The sequence below is a fragment of the Rhamphochromis longiceps genome, linkage group LG16 (assembly GCF_057381845.1).
Source record: "Rhamphochromis longiceps isolate RC_006_pf linkage group LG16, R_longiceps_female_GT1.1, whole genome shotgun sequence".
NCBI classification, from domain to species: Eukaryota; Metazoa; Chordata; class Actinopteri; order Cichliformes; family Cichlidae; genus Rhamphochromis; species Rhamphochromis longiceps.
In genome coordinates, this window is record NC_140572.1 from 995,819 (window position 1) to 1,020,884 (window position 25,066).

Genomic DNA, 25,066 nt, shown 5'->3' on the forward strand with positions numbered 1-25,066 from the left:
AGGGCTCTGTCCTGGGATGCTTGAGTACAAGGTAATGTACACCTGACCAGGTACCCAGGTTGTCAGAATTGTTTTCAATATTTGGTTCAAAAACATGAGTGACAACAAAAATCCAACTAGGATTCTTGCATATGATGAATGAAGTCTGTCTTTGACTGTATTGTCCAGCTGATCCATCAAACCCCCAGCAGGTGAACCTTATTCATGACATAACACGGCAACAATGTAAAAAATGAAACAGCAACAGTCTAAATGTAAAGTGCATTCTAAACTCCTCTTCAATAAATCATATGCAAAGAGTCATTCAGGACTGTAAAACGTGAACTACAGAACCCAGAGTCTTCATCATTAAATCTCTGGTTGCTTCATTTTTCTATCCTCTATCAGATACTTTAAGGTTAGGTTAGGTAAACTTGCATTCTCATGGTGAGGCAAAGTGCTTTATGTGTGTGTGCGTGTCATGAACGGCTATAAAAGGCCTATAATTAAAGAACAAAGCGGGGTTTGAGTTAGAGTTGCGGCAGACTGTCACTACTTGTAAATGGAACGCAGCCTTCCTACGGCGGACAGCTAATAACAGGAATCGGACGCGGTCCACCCAAGTCCACAGCAACCACCATAGCAACCGCCTAGCATGACCTTAAAAACATATTCTGTCTTCATAACTATCAAACACGTGAAATGACTTGCAAAGTGTTTAAGTGTTACAGCTGCAGAGAGCTATGGCGGTATCTTTGGAAGCTGTTTACATAGCTAATAATATACGATGTAACCATGGACAGTCAGTCACGTGAGCTAGCGGTGCACGTTTACTACAGTAAATAAGGTGATTGCGTGCACACGCTGCAGAGGGTAAAGACATTACTTCAATATTGTTTTATATTGATATATATTTGCCTTCTGTTGACCATCACCTCAGGTTCACCATCACAGTTTCAGCATACAGATGCACACTGTCTAAATATGAACACATTCAAAAACTTATGTCTCAGAAATAAGCACAGCTGTTCATGTTTGTCATTAGAGTTTTATTTGTAAGAAAATTATGAGCTTCATATTGTGCATCAAATAAAAGAACATTTCACAACTCTGAGTAAACAGAAACAGGAAACAGAAATGTCTCTAATGTAGACATGTACAGTGTAGTGTAAGCATTAAAAGATCATAAAGGAAACACTAACATTTATGTGAAACTAATTGTAATAAAAAATGAGCAGGTGCTTTATAGATGTAAAAGAAAGAATCTGCAAACAACACTTTTGGTCTAAGTGATCAAAGTAGAAAACAGAACTGATGTTCAAGAACAAACCGTAGCTGCACTAATATTACACATCTCCAGTGTTGTGGTGAACAGACATGTTGCTTTTAAAACCACATGCAGTGTGTGACCGTGACTGTTCACTGAGACCATGAACGCCACTTCGCTGAAGCCTTCGCCTTCTTCTTCTTCTTCTTCTAAATTGGAAGCAGAAGGAGCTGCTTTGATCTACTGAAAGGAAAAAGCAGAACATCTGAGCTGAAACCAGTCAGCTGAAACCATTAAGACAGGAACAATCATTCAATGCAGTGTCTCAGGTGGCTTAGCCTGTTACAACTGTTGATACAAGCTAAATACGGTTAACACACAGTGTCAGGGAGCTCCAGTGTGGGAACTAGTGGCTTTAGGTTTGTAGTCATTTAACTTTCATCCATCCATTCATTTAATTCAGGAGGAAGAAATGTCAGGTTGGTGCAGGCTGGTTACATGCATTTGGTCCCATGCTGTCTTTAACTAAATGACTTGGTTCACTTTATGGCTGGGCTGTATGTGGGGTTATATCATGTTATTTGGGCAGGAGTACCTGTCCCCTGTTAGACTTAGAAAGTTTCTCCATAAGTAGAGTTTCTAACTCTTCTAGCACATCTGTGGCTGACAGCTTTTTGGTGGCTCTTTTTACCTCACACTGGTTGTGAGTGTGTAAATAGCCCCACTAGTTCTTTTGGGTTGCAGTTAACTTGGGAGGAAGAGGTAGGTCTGCCATGACTAGATGAATAACAATTATCTGGGATACATAAATTTCATAATGCATGCATGTATCTCTATAAACCTGCCTGAGGGCTGCCATTTTTACATTCAGTTATTTCTTTGTTGAATCTAAATAATGAATGTGTTACAGTTAAACTGACACTGGTCAGTGTAAATGGCTCATTGGGACACAGAAACCTTTAAATTAAACCCATCACCTGATATCGAGTGTCAAACAATATCACAGCTGTAAAAGCTGTTTACAGTCACAATTTATAAAACTATGATTGTAAATAAATTCAAACAAGTGAGCTTTTCTCTTTGTGCTGAATATCAACACTGTGATTTCTTAGACTGTAAGCTTTACTTTAGCGCAACCAGTTGTAGAAGCTGCCTCTCCAAATGTCTTTTGATAACAAGAAAAAAATACCTTTTCAGTCCACGGCCTGAAGTTCTTCTCTGACATCTTCTGCAATCGGCTTTGTCTGCTGGTTTGAAGACAATAAACCACAAAAAGATGATTTAGCCACTTTGTCTGCGTCATGCAGCTCGAATGTGTCGTGTAACGATGTTGAATAGCCGTCGTTATCCCTCTGCTGTGTCAGTAGGATTGTACTGTACAGCATCTCATTGATATGTGAGGAATGCTAATGTAACACGATAACAGACTTACATCATTAAAACATAAAAGACAGGAGATATTTAGATATTTTTATATTTATATTACATTTTATAGCTGACGGATATTACTAAATAGATAGAATTTACTAAATAGCTGGATGAACATGAAAAATATGTCTATAATAACAAATGACCATGAGAGCCAGTAGAATGAATTCAACTGGACACTCAAAAGACGTCCTTAAATGCTCTTTAAGTGGCAGAACAGATGAACAAACAGTTAATTGCTTACTTGAGATGAAATCTGCTCAGCTACTTTGAAAACAGCTTCTAACTGGTTCCTCCTTTAACAGGATGACTGCTCAGGGGTAAGGCCATCATGCAGTCCAGCAACCTTTATGGTTCTGCTTTGATTCACCAGGAACTATTAGGGAAACCTTCCAGCGCCTCCTGTGAAAGACACAGGCATAAACACAAACATTTATTAACATGTTCCACATCCTGTGGACAACAACGTACATGGATGCAGGTTTATTGTTAACTTTTGTAAGGTTTATTTAGTGAACATATCCAGCTGCAGCTCCACTGTGATCCTGAGCTGGATAAGCACTTAAGAAAATGTGTCAATAAATGGACAAACATCAACTTACTATATTTATCCAAACAGACGGGACCAATAATGCTTCACTGAGTTAGAGACTTTAACGTCTCTTCTATGTAAGAATGTCTCGTGCTGATATACCTGCAAACTTGACAACAAAGGTTTTTCAGACTACATGTAGCTGTCCTCTATGTCAGCTCACACATTTACATTTATGTCACACTTATTTCTGCTTTCCCATTTTATAATTATTACTTACATTTTGATTAGATACCTTGAGTTTGTAAATGATCAGATTACATAATTGGAATACAATGTATCCAATTCAGGGTTGCGGGAGGATGAAGCCTATCCCAGCTGATACAGGACAAAGACAGGCTGCCAGTTTATTGCAGGTCTAACACAATATGTGTAACAGAAAATCCACTTACATGTTTGATATTTCTTATAATAATCAGAATTATGACTATTATTTAAAGGTTTCTTCATAAATACATTTTGATTTTTTATAACCTCTAAAATATAAACCTGAGCTGTTTCAGATTCTGACCTCTGACCTCACTGCAGCTCCCTCTTGGAAGTACGTCTGCTTCTTGTCCCCAGTGTTGACCGCCTGCCCTTGATATCACGTACTGTACCTGAGGAACAAAAAAGGACAAACACTTGCCTTCATTTAAAAGTACATTCATACAGAGGTAATCTATGGAAACACACTAGTTCACCCTTTGGGAGGAATCAGTTCCTGTGAAACATTTCTGTAAATGAACATCATGTGGAGAATGAATGAAATGAGTTCTTCAGGTGACTCAGCAGTCCCACACTGACAAATGAAATCTAGTTAAACTATTAAGCATCTTTGCTCTTCTGAAATCTGTGTTAAACAACAACAAACATGAATTAGTAACAAAAATACAGCTGAGTAGAGGCTTTACAAACCACCAGCAGCCATAATGCTGAATTTTAATCTTCAAATGTTTCTGAGCCGTCTTCAACCTGCTTTTAAAACATTAAAGTCCCACAGTCAATGCAGCCTGACTCAATCCTAGATGTTCAGCACACAGAGACACAGAGGTGCCGTTTAAAGTTCAGTGATAACCTGAGTCACTGATCATTTGCAGTATTACAGAGTCTGGCAGTCTTTGCATGATGTCCACGTCACTGTACGTTTCTAGCTGACTCTCTGGTGTGACAGGTGTGCCAGCAGGAAAGAGTAATAATAACCTGCATCCTGAGGTTTGTCATGCAGGATTAAAGGAGCCAGGCTTTGTTCACACAGCTAGGATTGTATTTTACACTGACCCTGGGTCAGTATAAGTATCATACAGTTTAAACGAAGCACTGAAACTTGCACATATTTATTATAGATGCACTGAAGCTAATCGAGATATTTGCTGTCAGTCTGTGGCTGCGATTAAACACTTTACTGGAAACTTTATTAACTAGTAACTTCATCAGTCATGATAGAAGCTAATATTTCTGTGCTAACATCGTTTAACCAGTAACAGCTTTACTCCAATATAAGCTAACGTTTACACCGTAACTTTAAGCTAGCACCATAAAGACGGTAAAACACGTAATAATATCTACAAATGCATCTTAAAGCTGTTATATTAGCACTCTGTGTATTACTAACATAACCACATTAACATTACTGACACTCGCTGACTTTTAATAGTCAGTCTATAAATGCTGTCCGTTTAAATGGTCTTACCTGTACCCACTGCATATCCACCGGATTGCAGCCAGAGTGGATTCTGGAGTCTTCCACGCTCCTGTTAGTGATCCTCCATCTGGATGGATGAGAACAACCTTCTGAACAATCTAGCAGGAGATGGCCCATATCTATGGGACTGATTTGTGCTAATAACGCCCATTGTATGGACTGATAACAGCCGAAGCGGGTGAATAAAGTCACCCAGTAGCTAGCTGTGCCATTACCCAGCATACATCACTCCCTCCATAAATGCAACAAACGATACAAAAGTATCGTTCTACCTGTTTTTCAGGTAGTTGTTTACATTATATAATTTATTGTGTTCTGTATACGTCACTACAATGTGATTTGGAAAATGTCTAAATATACCTACAACAGGCACTTCCGCGGCAATCTCTTCAATCGGAGGACCCTTCACGTCAATTCCCGACGCGAGGGGGGTACCTGCGCGTCCATAAGTGCAGCAGAGGGAGCCTGACCATGCGTCACACGTTTGACGAGTTGGGAGTGAGAACGTGTTGGAACAGTCCATGTTGGGGTGTGTGGGGTCTTTGAGGGTGGAGGCAGCTCTCCTCTGGACTCTGCAATGGTAGATGCTCTGGAGAGAGGGCAGCGTACTTCTGGTGATCTTCTCTGCAGTTGTTATCACTCTCTGCAGGCATTTGCGGTCAATGTCAGTAGTGCTGCTGTACCATGCAGTGATGCAGCTGGTCAGTGTGGGCTCCACAATACAGCTGTAGAACCTGCTGAGGATTTTGGCCGACATGCAGAATTTCCTCTGCCTCCTCACGTATTACAGCCGCTGCTGAGCCTTCTTGACTTTCAAGATAAAGACCCTATAACGATACACATAAGGCCCACCAATCACACAAACACCTATGTGCAAGCACGTGCCTACAATGGGAAGAAAAAACTCAATTTAATTCGAAAAAACCTCCAGTAGAACTAGGCTTGGGGAGGGGCAGCCGTATTGTAAACTCCCGAATCTCCTCTGAACCCTCACAAAGCAAACAGAGAGGCAGCACATTATAACTTCTTAGCCAGTTTTAGGGCTTTGTCACCCTGGTTGCAGTGACCTTCCAGCTCTCAGAGGACCTTCAGAGCAGGTCAAGGGAGCCGATTAGGTCCAACTGTCAAGCCTTAACCACTCAGCCTTCCCTTTCAGGATAAATGACAGTTTGCCATCATCCACTCAATGGTACTCACCTAATATTCATATCACTGGACTATGGAAGTAAGTAAGAACACGTGGGGGGGAAAAGCACCACAGAAAAGCCCCAGTGGACCAGAAATTGAGAACTGTTTTACTATGAGGTGACAGTATGCTGTCACACAGTATATTACAGGAATAGAAAAACCACACCAGCAACAACAACAGAGGTGTGGAAGAAGGAGGGGAGGATGAATATAAAGACGACAGACACATTTTAGTTCAGTTTGCCGTTCTTCCAGCAGTGATGGAGGAAACTGAACTCTGCTTTCAACAACTCTTTAACACCTCCTGCATGAGGCCCAGGCGTCCACACTTTGAGATCATGCTGACTTATATTTTGCTGTCCTTCATTTCTCTGCTTACTGTGATTCTTAACCTGTTGGTCATCATCTCCGTCTCACATTTCAGGTAGAAAGATATCAAACTGAATTGATCTCAAGCAGTAAGAAAGACATTTCTTTTCACAGATAGTATTTCTTTTCTTTTTAAGCCTCTGCACTATATACTTCAATTTGAATAACACTTGATAGAGAAAACTAAATATAAAATATTGTGTTTTCTCTCCCTATTCAGGCAGCTCCACAGCCCCACCAACCTCCTGCTCCTTTCTCTGGCTGTCGCTGATTTCTGTGTGGGCCTCCTCTTGTTCTTCCAAATTGTGCTGATAGATGGCTGCTGGTTCCTCGGTGACATCATGTGCACTCTGTATCAATACCTAGCATATGTCATCACCTCGGCCTCCATAGGAACCATGGTGATCATATCTGTTGATCGATATTTGGCTATTTGTTACCCTCTGCATTACTCCACCAAGATCACACAACAAAGAGTTAAAATTGTTGTCTGTTTGTGTTGGATCTGTTCTGTCATCTTTCAAAGTCTGATTCTGATGGATAACCTGGAGCAACCAGGCAGGTATAACTCTTGCATTGGAGAGTGTGTCTTTGTCATTAATTACATCGCAGGACTTGTTGATGTTACTTTTTCCTTTATTGTTCCCTTTACTGTGATTGTAGTTTTGTATCTGAGAGTGTTTGTGGTGGCTGTGTCTCAGGCTCGTGCCATGAGGTCTCAGCTTGCAGTCACTCACCAGCGATCAGTAACAGTAACTGCAAAGAAATCGGAGCTGAAAGCAGCCTGGACTCTTGGTATTGTTGTTGTTGTGTTTCTTATATGTATGTGTCCATATTACTGTGTGGCTCTCACAGGCCAAGACAGCTTGCCAAGTGCTTCATCACTGACATTTGTTCTATGCTTAGCCTACTTTAACTCATGTCTGAACCCCATTATATATGTCTTTTTCTACCCCTGGTTCAGAAAATCTATAAAAGTCATTGTTACTCTTCAGATACTGCAGCCTGACTCTTCTAAAGTCACCATGCGTTAGACCAAGATTTTGAAACTCTTCATCACACACAAACAAACACACACACACACATGCGCACACACACACACACACATGCACGCGTGCGCACACACAAACACACACACAAATAAATAAACTACTCACAACTAATAAAGTACTCATTGGTTTTCTTATATGTTTTGAAAAGACCCAAAGCCGAAGTCCTTTACAATGACAGCTGCATTTTTTCTTGTTGGTGATTCTTTAAATAATAGATGAAGTAATGTGAACAGAGTGGAAAAAAGCCTTTGTAGTGCATATGTAGTATGTCTTTACATTTTTATGTTAGGCTAACAAACATAGAGTACTGTTCATTTTCACTTGTTTGCCCAAAGCACAAAATGTTTAATTAATGTGTAGTTAACACATTTTTACTCTTTTACTGTGCACTATTTTTTGTAGTCACCGTAGAAAAAAATGTATGCACATATAAGTAGTGTGTTGCTGCGTTGTGTCTGACAGTGAAAAGCAAAAAGATAGACCTCCAAGCAAATAACTTGCCCACTCCAGCTCCCATAACGAAATATAAACAGGTGGGACAAGAGTTAGCTCAGCCCACTACAACTTCCAAGCTTGCAGGACTTATCTGTTCATGCTAACATTAGCAGTGCCTATACACATCCGTGGCAGACATTCAATTCAGTTTTATTTATATAGCACCAAATCACAACAGCAGTCGCCTCAAGACACTTTATATTGTACAGTAGACCCTACAATAATAGATACAGAGAAAAACCCAACAATCACATGACCCCCTATCAGAGATGGGCAGTAATGCGTTACTTGTAACGCGTTACTGTAATCTGATTACTTTTTTCAAGTAACGAGTAAAGTAAGGGATTACTATTGCAAAAACGGTAATTAGATTACCGTTACTTTCCCGTAGGAACGCTGCCTCACTGCATTACTAAAACCGTGATTTTTTGCGAGAATGTCTCACGACAGTGACGTAAGCGAGTGCGCCGTTAGTGACAACAGCTGTGTGCAGATCAACAATGGATCACATATCGATTGTGGGAGAGAGTATGAGCGTGCAGCGTTTAAAGCGTGGAAGTACTGACCTTATTTTGAGTTTGATTCCATAAAAAGTGACAAAAACATTAGCGTCCAACGTGCATGGGAAGAAAACTTCTTTTTACAGTGAAAAACCCCCCTAAACTTCCAAGCAAGCACTGAGTGCGCAACGACATAATGGGAAATTCACAGAGAAACACGTGGATTCTTCAACTGACCGCGGCACACCTGCACCAGGGTAAACCTCCGCCTACGCCAGTCCTGCTTTACAGGTGAAAATAGAGCAACAGGACCGCTGAGTCTTTGACTTTATTTATTTTCTGCTGTGTTTTACTTGCATCTATTTGAAAGAGTGAGTGTAAACACAAAAAATATTTTATTTTATGTGCTGGAATGTGTAGAAAATAGGTTTAAATGTTAAACTAATTTATTCAAGTCAGAGAATGTTGCATATAATTAAATTTTTGCTTGATGCATAAAGTTAAAAGATTAAAACTGATAAAACAAGTTAAAAAAAAGAGACTTTTCCATTTGATTACATTTTGTATGATGGATTATGCAGAAAAAGTAGAATTGGGCTGAAAGATCTATCACTTTATCACCTCTTCAGGTTGTAAATTGTGTTTTTAAAAAGTAACTAAGTAACTAAGTAATTAATTACTTTTGAAAATAAGTAATCAGTAAAGTAACGGGATTACTTTTTTGGGGAGGTAATCAGTAATTAGTTACTGATTACTTTTTTCAAGTAACTTGACCAACACTGCCCCCTATGAGCAAGCACTTTGGCGACAGTTGGAAGGAAAAACTCCCTTTTAACAGGAAAAAACCTCCAGCAGAACCAGGCTCAGGGAGGGGCGGGGCCATCTGCTGTGATTGGTTGGGGTGAGAGAAGGAAGACAGGATAAAGACATGCTGTGGAAGAGAGACACAGATTAATAACAGGTATGATTCAATGCAAAGAGATCTATTAATACATAGTGAGTGAGAAAGGTGACTGGAAAGGAAAAACTCAATGAGTCATGGGAATCCCCGGCAGCCTACGTCTATTTAAATACTCTAGGAACAACAAGTAGGCCTGCAGAGCGAGAGCGAAGTGCTCTAATAAGGTGATATAGTACAATAAGGTCATTAAGATAAGATGGGGCCTGATTATGTAAGACCTTGTATGTGAGGAGCAGGATTTTGAATTAACTGAAGGCTTTTCAGTGAGTTTTTAGGACATCCTGATAATAATGAATTACAGTCGTCCAGCCTGGAAGTAATAAATGCATGAACTAGTTTTTCAGCGTCACTAAGAGACAGGATATTTTAGAGATGTTGCACAAATGGAAGAAAGCAGTCTTACATATTTGTTTAATATATGCGTTGAAGGACATGTCCTGGTCAAAAATGACTCCAAGGTTCCTCACAGTGTTACTGGAGGCCAAGGTAATGCCATCCAGAGTAAGAATCTGCTTAGATACCATATTTCTAAGCTTTTCAGGGCCGAGTACAATAACGTCAGTTTGATCTGAATTAAGCAGCAGAAAGTTAGCGGCCATCCAGGTCTTTATGTCTTTAAGACATTCCTGCAGTTTAACTCATTGGTGTGTGTTATCTGGCTTCATGGACAGATAGAGCTGGGTGTCATCTGCATAGCAGTGTAAATGTATGCTATGTCTTCTAATGATACTGCCTAAGGGAAGCATGTATAATGTAAACAGAATTGGTCCTAGCACTGAACCCTGTGGAACTCCATAATTAACCTCAGTGTGTGAAGAGGACTCTCCATTTACATGACAAACTGGAGTCTAATAGATAGATATGATACAAACCACTGCAGCACAGTACCTGTAATACCTACAGCATGTTCTAATCGCTCTAATAGGATATTATGGTTGACAGTATCGAACGCTGCACTGAGGTCTAGCAGGACAAGCACAGAGATGAGTCCACTGTCAGAGGCCATAAGAAGATCATTTGTAACCTTCACTAAAGCTGTTTCTGTGCTGTGATGAGCTCTGAAACCTGACTGAAACTCTTCAAATAAGCCATTCCTCTGCAGATGATCTGTTAGGTGTTTGACAACTACTCTTTCAAGGATGTTTGATATGAAAGGAAGGTTGGAGATTGGCCTATAATTAGCTAAGACTGCTGGGTCTAGAGATGCTTTTTGAGTAAAGGTTTAACTACAGCCAGCTTGAAGGCCTGTGGTACATAGCTGATTATTAGCGATAGATTGATCATATTTAAGGTCGAAGAATTAATTAATGGCAGGATTTCTTTGAGCAGTTTTGTAGGAATGGTGTAACCCATATCACCTACGCATTGTCACATGACCCACGTCAGCTGATTTGAGGCCCCTCTCCTGATTTGCTCCTTCCACGTCGTGGCAAGTATGAAAACTGGCTGTGGAGGGATACTTTCGGGTTCGACCTCTTCTGTGGCTGTAAGCTGATGGCGTTTAGAACGGCGTTGGAAAACAAAGCGTTTTCTCCCCTCCATTCGTCTATAAAATTGTATCACCTCAGCAGTAAGTGTCCTTAACATCTACCAAAAGCAACCTTTTAGTTGTCAGTAACGAGTCGATCGTTTCCGCGATTAAAAAATTACTTTGTTCGGCGGCGTTCTCACCGCAAGTAGAACTCCGGTTCGAAAACTGTTTTTTTTTTAACACTTTTATTTATTTAAGCACTTAAATGGGTTTTCTATGAAACAAATTGCAATTGACTGATTATTGTTATGTGTTGCCTTGAATTCGGCTATGCTGTCTGTTAGACAGTTGTTTTTCTTTAATGTTGTTTCTGTATTTGTTTGTAGTGAACGCTACTGGAATGTATGGATTAAGTTACGTAGCCAAGATGATTAATAATTTAACTGTTGTACATTTGTGACTGATGATGATGATGATAATTCATGATTCGTATTGTTGCATAGACTTGCAGAAAAATGTATTTATTTACCGGTAAACTGAATTGAACTTGATGTGCTAATGCAGTCGTCCCCTACCCCCGGGCCTCGAACCGGTACCGGTCCGTGAGTCGTTTGGTTCCCGGGCCGAGAGAGTTGAGGCTCATGTGTGAAATGTATAGTTTTCAGGGTTTTTATCGGTTTTCAGCGTTATTTTGTTATCGTTTTTATCGTTAACTCGGTTTTCCTGGGTTTTTTCACGTGTGTTATGAATAAATCTTCTTTTTTTCGGTACCGGTACTAGTTTTATTTTCCGCGACACCTTAAAGGCCGGTCCGTGAAAATATTGTCGGGCATAAACCGGTCCGTGGTGCAAAAAAGGTTGGAGACCGCTGTGCTAATGGACATTTTTCTGGCCTACAGGTCAGGGTTTTTTTTCCCACCTTGAATTGATCTTCTTCATATTGAAGTGGCGAGCCGGATGGGCCATTCTTTTTTCCCCTCTTTTCCCCCACTTTGCAGTCTTTGGATTACGGACATATTTCCCCATTACATGAAGCTGGACCCTAAGGAGGAATTCCTTAAAAGCAAACTTTAAAAAAGAAACTTTAACAAAGGACCAAAAGGACACTTAACAAAAGGACTCTTGCACAGAAAAAAATCACAGAATTAATTTATTAATTAATTGTGGGCATTTATTTATGTTGTGTGTTGTTTTAATTATTTTGTTCCATCTCCCCTTTCCCCCATTTATTCAATATATTTTTGGTTTTTCCTCAACAAGATATTGCAGTCTCTGGTCTCGTCATTCACACCATCTAGGCTGCATAAAGAACTATTTCTTCTGCGCGTCAGTCAGTAAACTCTCCCATTGCAATAAAACTAGCCCTTAAATAACTTTGCATTACAATGGGGTCTAAAAGACACGTTGATGGTTTGGAGGAAGTAATTATTGAAGTTAACTCAGAAAGATCAATTGGAGAGAAAGAGTCTAACTTAACATCAATGGTACTAAGAGTAGCTGTAGATAATATTACATCTGTGGGATGATTATTGGTAAGTTTTTCTCTAATGATAAAAATGTTATTTGTGAAGAAGTTCATGAAGTCATTACTAGTTAACGTTAAAGGGATGGTTGGCTCAACAGAGCTCTGACTGTTTGTCAGCCTGGCTACAGAGCTGAAGAGAACCCTGGGGTTGTTCTTATTTTCTTCAATCAGTGATGAATAGTAAGATGTTCCGGCTTTGCGGAGGGCTTTCTTATAAAGCAACAAACTATTTCTCCAGGCTAAATGATGATCCTCTAAGTTTGTGACACGTCATTTCCTCTCCAGCTTACGAGTCATCTGCTTTAGGCTACGTGTTTGAGAATTATACCACGGAGTCAGGTACTTCTGATTTGAGGCCTTAGTTTTCACAGGAGCTACAGTATCCAGAGTCGTACGTAGTGAGGAGGTAAAAATTATTAACAAGATAATCGACCTCTGTTGGGGTAGCGTTCAGATAGCTGCTCTGCTCTGTGTTGGTACAGGGCATTGAAGATGATAACAGTGGGTGGATTATATTCTTAAACTTAGTTACAGCGCTTTCAGAAAGACATCTACTTTGATAAAGTCTACTCTCCACCGCTGTGTAATCAATTATTGTAAATGTAAATGTTATCAGGAAATGATCAGACAGGAGAGGGTTTTCAGGAAACACTGTTAAATGTTCAGTTTCTATGCCATATGTTAAAACAAGATCTAGAGTGTGATTAAAGTGGTGGGTGGGTTCTTTTACATTTTGAGAGAAGCCAATTGAGTCTAATAACAGATTAAATGCCATGTTGAGGCTGTCATTTTTAGCATCTACATGGATGTTAAAATCACCCACAATAATTATTTTATCTGAGCTCAGAACTGAATTAGATAAAAAGTCTGCGAAATCAGAGAGAAACTCTGTGTAAGGCCCAGGTGGACGATAGATGATAACAAGTAAGACTGGTTTCTGAGTTTTACAACTTGGGTGGACGAGGCATCAGGCTTTCAAATGAATTAAAAGTCTGTCTGGGTCTTTGGTTGATTAATAGGCTGGTGTGAAAAATTGCTGCCACACCGCCCCCTCGGCCAGTGCTTTGAGATTTCTGGTAGTTAGAATGACTCGGGGGTGTTGATTCATTTAAACTAACATAATCATCCTGCTGCAACCAGGTTTCTGTAAGGCAGAGTGAATCGATTTGTTGATCAATTATTAAGTCATGTACTGACAGAGACTTGGAGGAGAGAGACCTAATATTTAATAATCCACATTTCACTGTTTTACTCTTTGGTTAAGATGTGGATACTGTATTGTTCTTTCTTTGTAATTTTTTAAGTTTAAGTTGTTTATTGGTGGTTTTTATTTTGTCTTTTGTCTGTTTGGGAGCTGAAGAATTTAAGAAGATGGCGCCGGTGAGGTCGGCTGCCGTCACGACCGCTCCGACCACTTTTTCTTTGTCTTTGCTTTTTAAGTTAGTTTTCAGCGTTTCTAAATCGGCAAAATCATCACCATTGGGTACATTAGGTATGACAGTGACACTCTTGTTTCTATTGGTATACAATGTACTCACAATTCGAAGTTTTTAACTCCGGATCCGAGCTGGCCGAGTGAGATCTTGAGGGAGAACAAAGGGAAGCAGCGGCGGCCTAGAGGGAAGCGAGCCGGCGTCAGGAACAGGCTGAGAGCTCGTGCACACCGCACACCTCTGCCTAGCATCCTGCTCGCCAACGTCCAGTCACTGGAGAACAAGCTTGACGACCTCAGGGCCAGGATAAAGTTCCAGAGAGACATTCGGGACTGCAATCTCCTCTGCTTCACCAAGACATGGCTGAACCCAGCGGTGCCGGACCACGCCATCCAGCCGGCCGAGTTCTTCTCGGTTCACCGCATGGACAGGACACGGGACTCGGGGAAGTCAAGGGGAGGCGGCGTGTGTTTAATGGTGAACAACAACTGGTGCAACAGTGCGAACGTTGTTCCTCTCACACGCTCCTGCACACCAAATCTGGAACTACTGTCCATCATGTATCGTCCCTTTTATCTACCTCGGGAATTTACATCGGTCATTATAAGTGCCGTTTATATTCCACCACAAGCGGACACGGTCACCGCCTTATGCGAGCTGCATGAGGCACTCACACAGCACCAGACACAACACCGGGACGCTGCGCTTATTGTGACGGGGGACTTTAATAGCGCCAACCTCAAACGCGCAGCGCCGAACTTTTATCAACACATCACCTGCCCCACCAGAGGTGAAAGGACACTGGACCACTGCTACACTACGGTCGAGGATGGCTACAAGGCACAATCCCGCCCTCCGTTTGGCAAATCTGATCACGCCGCCATCTTCCTCATGCCAAAATACAAACAAAGGCTGAAACAGGAAGTTCCGGTTCAGAGGAAGGTCGCGCGCTGGACGCATCAATCAGTGGCCGCGTTACAGGACGCACTCGATGACGCAGACTGGGGCATGTTCAGAAACAGCTCCGATGATGATGTCAACGTGTTTACGGAAGCGGTTGTGGGATTCATCGGGAAACTAGCGGATGATACCGTGGAGACAAAGACTATCACAACGTTTCCCAACCAGAAGCCGTGGGTGGATAAAACCATCCGCGACGCTCTGAGATCCCGCACCGCTGCCTACAACACGGGACTCACGACGGGGGACATGGACCCGTACAAAGCCGCGTCATATAACGTGCGGAGGGCGGTAAAAGAGGCGAAGCAGCGCTACGGGAGGAAACTAGAGTCACAACTCCAACAGAGTGACTCTAGGAGCCTGTGGCGGGGACTAAGGACAATAACGGACTATAAAGCACCAACAACCGGTATGACGAACGCGGCCGTGACTCTGGCAGACGAGCTGAACACTTTCTATGCTCGCTTCGAGGCTGCAGCTAAGGACTCCAACGATGCTAGTGCTAGCGGCGCTAACGGCTGCAGACAGGAAGATACTGCCAGCACCGGAAACGTGCTCGTCATCTCCGAGCATGAAGTAAGGAGAGCCTTCAAGAGAGTGAACACCAGGAAAGCAGCAGGACCAGACGGCATCCCAGGTCGTATCCTAAGAGACTGCGCATACCAGCTAGCTCCTGTGTTCACGGAGATATTCAACATCTCTTTATCTCAGTCGGTGATCCCCACATGCTTCAAAGAGTCCATCATTGTTCCTGTCCCGAAGAAACCCCACCCTGCTTCTCTCAATGACTATCGCCCTGTAGCCCTCACCTCAGTAGTGATGAAGTGTTTTGAACGCCTGGTCAGAGACTTCATCATTTCTTCACTACCAGACACACTGGACCCACTACAGTTCGCTTACCGTCCAAATCGTTCCACAGACGATGCCATCTCTCATCTCCTCCACACATCACTCACTCACTTGGACATTAGAAGGGGGAATTATGTTAAAATGCTCTTCATAGACTACAGCTCTGCATTTAACACCATAATTCCCTCCACACTCACCACCAAGCTGGAGCATCTGGGACTCAGCTCATCTATGTGTCAGTGGATCTCCAACTTCCTAACTGGCAGACCACAGGCAGTAAGGATGGGCGGACATGTCTCAGCCTCCACCACTCTCAGCACTGGAGCCCCCCAGGGGTGTGTTCTGAGCCCCCTGCTGTACTCTCTGTACACATATGACTGCGTGGCCACTACCAGCTCCACCACCATCATCAAGTTTGCTGACGACACCGTCGTGGTGGGCCTGATCTCTGATAACAACGAGACGGCCTACCTGAAGGAGATTAGGAATCTGGAGAACTGGTGCCAGAGGAACAACCTCCTTCTAAACGTCAGTAAGACAAAGGAGCTGATAGTGGACTTCAGCACTAAGCAGGAGAGGAACTACCAGACCCCCGTCATCAACGAGTGCCCAGTGGAGAGAGTGGACAGCTTCAAATACCTCGGAGTTCACATCACGCAGGACCTGTCATGGTCCTGTCACATCAACTCCGTGGTGAAAAAGGCTCGTCAGCGTCTCTACCACCTCAGACGCTTGAGAGACTTCCAACTGCCCTCCAAGGTGCTCAGGAACTTTTACTCGTGCACCATAGAGAGCATCCTGACGGGAAACATCTTAACCTGGTTCGGGAACAGCACCATGCAGGACAGACGAGCTCTACAGAGGGTTGTGCGATCAGCTGAGCGCACCATCCGCTCCGAGCTCCCTGACCTGCACTCAATCTACAGCAGGCGGTGCTGGACCAAGGCCAGGAAGATCGTGAAGGACCTCAGCCATCCCAACAACAGACTGTTCTCTCTGCTGAGGTCAGGAAAGCGATTCCGCTCCCTGAAGACCAACACAGAGAGACTGAGGAGGAGCTTCTTCCCGCAGGCGATACGGTCTCTCAGTCACAATCACACCACCACACAGTACTGACCCACACATATAGTTCTTACACACACACTGGACATTCTGGACATTGTTTTCACTTCATCACTTAAATCACTGCTGCTGTTATTGTGTATATATTTATTTATACTTCTTGTGTATTTTGTTCATACATTCTTATATAGTTCTATATTGTGTATTTTGTTGTACAGTTATTTTATTTTCAATTTAATTTATATATTTTATCTTATTCTTTCCCAGTGTGTTGTACAGTTATTTCATTTTTAACCTTAATTTATATTTTATTCTTTCCTAGTTAAATTTACCCTTTTTAATTTTTCATATTTATTTCCTATCTTATTCATAGCCTTTCCCTTTTTTGTTTTCTTTAGGTCACGAGCAGTTGTCCAAGTATTTCACTACATATCGTACTGTGTATGACTGTGTACGTGACAAATAAAAATTTGAATTTGAATTTGAATTTGAATTTGACACAGTCTCTATGGAGATGGGTTTTGGGGGGGGGGGGTAGCAGGAGGAGAGAAGCTGCAGAGAGGCGTGTAAGACTGCAACTCTGCTTCCTGGTCCCAAATAATAAATAAATTTTAATAAATTTGTCCATATTTCTAGAAATGAGAGCTGCTCCATCCAAAGTGGGATGGATGCCGTCTCTCCTAACAAGACCAGGTTTCCTCCAGAAGGTTTGCCAATTATCTATGAAGCCCACATCATTTCTGGGACACCACTCAGACAGCCAGCAATTTAAGGAGAACATGCGGCTAAACATGTCACTCCTGGTCTGATTGGGGAGGGGACCAGAGAAAACTACAGAGTCCCACATTGTTTTGGCAAAGTTACACACCGATTCAATATTGATTTTAGTAACCTCCGATTGGCGTAACCGGGTGTCATTAGTGCCGACGTGAATTATGATTTTACTGAATTTACGTTTACCCTTAGCCAGCAGTTTTAAATTTCCCTCAATGTCGCCTGCTCTGGCCCCTGGAAGACAATTGACTATGGTTGCCGGTAGGGATGGGTATTGATAAGATTTTCATGATTCCGATTTCATTTTCGATTCTGTTTAACGATTCGATTCTTTATCGATTCTCTTATCGTTTCTTTTTAAAAAAGGAGAACACTAAGGTTGATTAGCTTAGAACTTTGTTTTATATCTTCTCTTTGAACAAGATAGAAATTTAGGAGTAACATGGCCTTACAAACCCAGCAGTGAGATCTTAAGAGATCCAGCCTACGGCTCTTCAATGGGGTGTCACAGGGTCCCCAGGAAAAAAAATTGTAAATGTAAAATAATAAAATAAATATTCTTCTGTAGCAATAACAAAGTATAACATAAATTATTCTGTAGCAATTACACAACTGTCATGGTCCTGAGTCTGAGGACTCAGTGTTTTGTGTTTCCTTATGCTTTTGTTCATTCCGAGTATGTATTCTGTTGTGATTTTGCCATTTGTTAGGTTTCTGTTCTTTGCCTGCCGGCTCCCACTTCTCTGTGTTCCCTCTGTCTGTCCATGGTGTTATTGTGTCTACTTATGAGTCCGCCTGTCAAGTTCAGTGGCCTGTCTGGTTCTCTGTCTGTTAGTTTCCTGCTTTATTGTGAAGGTCTCTGTCTGATGTGAGTGTGTTCAGTTTACGTTTCCCCTGTCCCGTCAGCTCTGATTCCTCCCAGCCGTGTTGCCCTCCTGTCTCTCATCCCCTGATTGCTGGTGTGTTTATTTAAGCCCTGTGTGTTCTCCTGCCTGTTGCCGGTTCGTCTGTGTTACTCCGTATCAGTCTGTGTTACCCTGTGTTCCACAGTGTCCTGTTCCTCATCTGCGTCTCTCTGCTTCTCATCCCTTTGTCGTATGCTCCCAGGTCTGTTATTTTTAGTTCTCCCAGTTTAGGTGTCTTCAGTTATTTGTCATGCCCCACTGCTTGTTTGCCACTAGACCTTGTAAATAAACTTCACTAGCATTTTCATCCACTGCCTGCATCTTGGGTCCTCCTTCCTCCACACCACACGGCTCGCCTTCCCAGCCATGACAGTACGAACCGGCCACTATGGACCCAGCAGCATTCAACCCGCCCAAGGAGCTCCGGGAGGATATTGTTTACTCTGTGGACAAATTAATTAACGTTTGGCTGGAGCACGAGGGGAGAGAATTTCGCCAAGCCGTGGCTAATCGGCTACAGCGCTTGGTTTCTGGTCTCCCCTGGCTGCTCAGCTCACTTCACCCACTCGCACAGAATTTCATTCTGAACGAGCTCCGTCTTCACCCCCCGGCTGCTACCACCCACCCTGCAACTCATGCTTCACTGCCCGGTCCGACAGAGGATGTTCTGCCCGGCCCGTCGGTCCAGCCTTTAAGGGGGAAACGGCGCTCACGCTACCGACGCTCCTCGCCACAGTCGGACCTGGGGATTTCTGAGCGGCCGGCTGTGGTGAGTGGACAGGACAATATTATTGGTCTGAACTGTGGGACTGTTTACTCAGGGGTAATGTTATGTACGGCACAGGACAAAGACTGTTTATCGCCTCAAGCTCAGTTAGCCACCCGGCCAGAAGCCCAGTTAGCCGCCCGGCCAGAAGCCCAGTTGCCACCTCCACCACATTCAGCCTCACAATCCACAGCTCAATTACAGTCACAGCCAGACTTATTACAAACCATGTTACAATCCATAGCCCAGTCAGTAGCCCAGTTGGCAGAAGAATCATTAGCCTTATCCTCCGTTCAGTCTCCAACTTCCCCACCATTATTGTCTCAACCTTTACTTCAGTCGCCCTCAGCACAGCCACCTGTTCAGCCATCATCTTCACCAACTCCTCCTGTACAACCAGCTAGGCCAGTTCAATCCGAAAGAAACTATTGTTCACCCATTCGTTCCAGGCAGAGATACAAACCAAACAATCTTGCAAACTTTCCTCAAGAGCGGGCTAGTTCTGAGACTGAGATGCACTCCAGGGCCTCCCCAGAGGCTGGGTTTAAGCCCCCAGCAGACTCTGGACCCCTGGAGGTTAAGAAGCCAGCTGAGGACTGCACCCGGCTGTCGCTGCCTGAGCAGCTGCAGTCTGCTATGTGTTTGCCAGAGGCCACCGTGCCTGCTGGTTCTGATCTGTACCTGCCAGAGGCCCGTGTGCCTGCTGGTTTTGTTCTGTCCCTGCCAGAGGCCCATGCTGGAGGGCCCGAGGAGCCCGTCCAGCCTCCTTCTGCTTCCTCGTCAGCTGGAGGGCCCGAGGAGCCCGTCCAGCCTCCTTCCGCTTCCTTGTCAGCTGGAGGGCCCGAGGAGCCCGTCCAGCCTCCTTCCGCTTCCTCGTCAGCTGGAGGGCCCGAGGAGCCCGTCCAGCCTCCTTCCTCTTCCTCGTCAGCTGGAGGGCCCGAGGAGCCCGTCCAGCCTCCTTCCGCTTCCTCGTCAGCTGGAGGGCCCAAGGATCCGGTCCAGCCTCCATCCGCTTCCTCGTCAGCTGGAGGGCCCGAGGATCCGGTCCAGCCTCCATCCGCTTCCTCGTCAGCTGGAGGGCCCGAGGAGCCCGTCCAGCCTCCTTCTGCTTCCTCGTCAGCTGGAGAGCCCGAGGAGCACGTCAAGCCTCCTTCCGCTTCCTCGTCAGCTGGAGGGCCCGAGGAGCCCGTCCAGCCTTCTTCCTCTTCCTCGTCAGCCGGAGGGCCCGAAGAGCCCGTCCAGCCACCAGCTGCTCCACCAGCAGCCTCATCCACGCTTGCAGCAGCAGTTTCATCCACGCCGCCGCCTGCTGCAGCGCCTCCGTCTCTAGCTTCCACGCCGCTGCCAGCTGCAGCCTCCGTGTCTTCATCCTCGCCAGCTGCAGCCTCCGTGTCTTCATCCTCGCCAGCTGCAGCCTCCGTGTCTTCACCCACGCCGTCGCCTGGTCCAGCTCCAGCATCATCAGCTTCGCCTGGTCCAGCCTCTGCTTCACCCACGCCGTCGCCTGGTCCAGATTCAGCATCATCAGCGTCGCCTGGCCCAGCCTCTGCTTCAGCCTCGCCTGGCCCAGCCTCTGCTTCAGCCTCGCCTGGCCCAGCCTCCGCTTCAGCCTCGTCTGGTCCAGCTTCCGTCTCACCTGGTGCTGCAGGGGCCACGCAGCCGTCAGGTCCCCAACTGCCGCCTCAACTTCGTCGGTCATCTGCCAGGCCGCATGTTGGCCGTCTTCGCCACCATGGCCAGCCTCCGGACTTGCATTGTCACCGCCGCTGTTGTGCGCACGGTCGGCCCCCAGAACTGTTTCCACGCCGCTGTTGCCGTCCGCACGGTCGGCCCCCGGAACTGTTTCCACGCCGCTGTTGCCGTCCACACGGTCGGCCCCCGGAACTGTTTCCACGCCACTGCCTACTGCGTGGCCGGCCTCTGGACCTGCCCCACTGCCGCTGCCTTTTACGCGGTCGGCCCCCGGAACTGTGCTGTTTTGGCCTCCGGCGCCGTCGGCCTCCGGGTCGGCCCCCCGAACTTGTCCGTCTGGGCCTTTTTGGACTCTGTCACTGCCTACAATTAAACACATTCACCTACCAAAAATCGGGGCATCTGCTGTGGCAGCCTTTGACCACAAACTTAGTCACTGCTCGGTGACATTCGTCTATCCTGGCAAACGTGCAAACGTTAGCGCTACTGCTGGGTTGAGATTCACGAGTCCGGAGCGGAATGAAAAATATGACATTCATTTAAGGTTATCACGTGTTTTGTGAGCAAATGCTTTTGCATATTCGTAGTGTTTCCTCCCTTAAATGAAATATCTACTTTGCAAGTATTGCAAGTTGCCCTGTTGTCATCCGTTCTCGTAAAGTATAACCAAACTTTTGAGCATTTGAGCCGCTTAGGCGCCGTGTTTCCTGCCAGGTAAATGACGCTCCGCAACGTGGTCACGTCATTCCGGTCGACTGGAATCGATAAGGGAATCGTTTGCAAAAATGGCAAACAATTCTAAGGAATTGAAACAGTGGGAACCGGTTCTCAACAAGAACCGGGTTTCGATACCCATCCCTAGTTGCTGGTGTCTCTAGCTTCACATGTCCAATTCAGTAATCCTGACCTCCAGAGCTGCAAATATGCTACATTTGTTACAAGTATCGTTACTGCTAAAGGAGGCCGAGGAGTAACTAAACATCTGACACAATGAGGAAGAAAGTGCAGGAGGGACAGGTGAAGTAGCCATGCTGCTCACGAGTCGGCTACGAGCTAAGCTAAGCTAGTGAAACAGTACAGAGACAATGGAAATGGAAAATTGCACTTAGTAGTCAGTATAAGCTTTTAATGATATAAGTTTACATGTGATAGAATACTGCATGATGACCTTTTCCTTGCTTAGAACTGATTGCTCTTTTCATTGTTTAGAACTGATTGTTCTTTATAAAACGTGTTCTGATATTTTTATCTGAATCTTCCCACAGCGATAGTAAGAAGTTGAACAAGCAGTTCTGACCTCGCACACACACACACACACAATCACATATGCATATGCTCACGTATCAACATTCCACTGAACAAATGTTTTCATTTTTCTTGTGTATAAATAAAGACAAGTGCAAGAACAGAGCGCGCACTTCACAGGGCCTCCACTCTGATGTGAGCACTCTGTGACCGCCCTTGCAAGTAAAATCTGCAGCGTGTGTGTCTCCACTCTCTGACTTTCAGCTGAAGAAGTGTCTCTTGAAATAAATCTCATGACAGACAGTGAGTAAATACTTTGGCTATAAATTAGGTAGTGAGTACACGGAAAGTGTGCTTCGGATGAAGCACGTTAAGATTATATGAAAAAAGAATGTATTTAAAAGTTTTTTAATTAAATTGCTAAGCAGATAAGCTACTCAGAAACACCCACTGGCTGTATCCCAATTCAGGGTCTGCAGCCTTAAAGGCCGCATTTTAAGGCCAATTACTTCACAGCGACGCGACGAAGGCTGTCCCAATTCAAAGGCTGCTCGAAATGCGGCCCTCAAATGTGTCCTTCATTTCATTGAGTTGTAAGGATGTGGCGGTGTAGACTTCGTGGCCCAACATATCCCAGAATGCATAGTGCGGCAGTGGGTGTGGATAATTTTGCCGGAAAAAAAAACAGCGGAAGAGGGGCGGCTGAAGAGTAAACTTTTAAAAGTAAGTACTGAATATTATGTTACTTATTTATGTGCGAATGTTTAATAACGAAGAACATTAAAACATTACTGTTGGCCACATGTCGGAAAAGTTATGTGACATTACCGATGTTTGTACTAACTTGGTTTTAAAGCCTTTAAAAAAAATAAGCGACGGCATTCTCTAAAATTTTTGATAAAAACGGAAGCTTCGAGATTGGCCTATAATTGGTAGGGTCTTTCTGATCAAAATTACTTTTTTTTAGAACGGGGTGCACTACCGCATGTTAAAAGGCAGTCGGGACACAGTCCACTAACAATGATAAATTCATTAAGAATAAGATGCAAGGCCCAATTTCCTCAAAACCTTCCTTGATAATTCGGGATGGAAGGATATCGTGCACAGAGTTTGAGTTTCTCAGTTGTTCAATTATTCCCGAGTGGGGAGTGATAACAGCTCAAAGTGAGAAAAGGTGGACATGCATCCTAAAACCAGAACAGGATTCAGCACAAGAGAGTGAGAGTGTGAAGCCTTCAGTAATAAAACCTTTCCACTAAAATGATTAAGAAATTGCTCACAGAGAGCCTGAGAGGCCGAACTCGAAGAGTCCGGACAGGGATTTATCACTGAATTAAAAATTGTGAATAACATTCGGGGATTGTGGCTATTAGTCTCAATAATGTTTGATAGGAAAGCTGCTTTAGCTGCCTTTACAGAGTTCTGGTAGAGAAAGCGGCTCCTACAAAGAATGTCATAGGATATCTGAAGCCTGTCTTTTTTTCCACCTCCTTTCAGATTGACGGCAGGCACGACGTAAGGCTCGTATAGTGTCATTTAGCCATGGTTTATGAGAAGTTCTGGGACGTTTCATCTTTATAGGGGCCACAGTATCTAAGATGGAACAACAGGTGGATAGCATAGCATTGGCAAAATCATCAACCAATGGAGGTGTGTAACAGTTTGTATCAGTGAAGTCTGGATCAAAAAAGGCAAAGTTTAGAAAGGCCGTAATGAAGTTAGCCACTGTCTCAGAGTTAATGATACGTACAGGGCGATGACAGCCTTTAGAATTTAAATCAATTGCACATAGCTCAACATCAAACACAACCAAAAAATGGTCAGAAATATCAGCATTATCAATGTCCATAGTACAAATATCCAAAGCATATGAGAGGACCAAATCCAAGGTATGACCTTTAAGATGAGTTGGTTCCCTGACCCACTGTGTAAGGTTAAAAGAGTCAATTAGGGCAAGAAAATCCTTGGCTAGGGGGTCATCAGCACAACAAATATGTATGTTAAAATCTCCAGTGATAAGAGCTTGATCATAACTTAATAAAAATGAACCTAAGAAGTCAGCAAATTCACAAATAAAATACCTATTATATTTAGGTGGTCGATAAATCACAGCACATAGAATCGTTGGGGGTCCGGCAAGCTCCAAAAGTTGAACCTCAAAACTAGAATAGGTAGGAGAAGGCAGTTGCCGAACTTTAAGTTTGTTTTTAAAAACAGAGGCCACGCCTCCACCTCTTCCCGAGGGCCTCGGTGAACTGAAGAATGCACAGTCCGGGGGTAGTAGCTCTGAAAAAGAAGAGGACTCACCAGGACGAATCCAAGTTTCAGTCAATAACAGAGCATCAAGCCAAGAGGTGAGGAAGAGGTCATTTAAGATGAAGGTTTTATTCACCAGCGATCTTGCGTTTAATAAAGCCATCCGAGAGATCGGCATCGTATCTCTGCTGGAAGCACGTCTTAGCTGGCTTAAATGCCTGAGCCGTACACCATCACTGGGTGACCCAATCCAAACACGAACAGGCAGAGAGACTACCGGAGAAACTGGACAGGCTTGTTTACCGACCGGACAGATCCAGCGATGGTTGAGCAGCCTGAAGGATGATGGATCCCGAGCAGATGGAAGTCGTATAATCCCCGCGGTGGTGAGGGAATTAGCTGCAGCTGATGCTTTAAGGTAAGCCTTTAAGCGAACCTGAAACCCACTCCGTTTGCCCCTCTTCCTATAGCGCTTCTTAGGCGGGTAGCAGAGAGGGGAACCGTATGAACCAGTAGAAGAAATGATACGTGGAAAGATACATCTCCAAAATTCCAGCCTTGATCCAACCCAGCATAGGGGGGAAATGAAGATTTAACAAAGTATCCCGGTCAT

The 25,066-nt window shown here is 44.0% G+C and overlaps 1 protein-coding gene and 1 long non-coding RNA gene across 2 annotated transcripts; one reads left to right on the top strand and one right to left on the bottom strand.

Moving 5' to 3' along the window:
* Window positions 1-1,475: 1,475 nt before the first annotated feature.
* On the bottom strand, window positions 1,476-3,891 carry LOC146650334 (uncharacterized). The gene is made up of 4 exons (XR_014907857.1): window positions 3,778-3,891; window positions 2,919-3,076; window positions 2,436-2,493; window positions 1,476-1,489 (listed from the first exon to the last, which is right to left on the bottom strand). It is a non-coding gene; the product is annotated as an uncharacterized LOC146650334 (long non-coding RNA).
* Window positions 3,892-6,392: 2,501 nt separating this feature from the next.
* Window positions 6,393-7,541, top strand: LOC146650335 (trace amine-associated receptor 4-like). Its single transcript, XM_085384324.1, has 2 exons — window positions 6,393-6,562; window positions 6,728-7,541. The coding sequence occupies exons 1-2, from the start codon at window positions 6,399-6,401 to the stop codon at window positions 7,539-7,541; spliced, it is 978 nt and encodes a 325-aa protein (XP_085240450.1). The 5' UTR covers window positions 6,393-6,398.
* The last annotated feature ends 17,525 nt before the right edge of the window (window positions 7,542-25,066 follow it).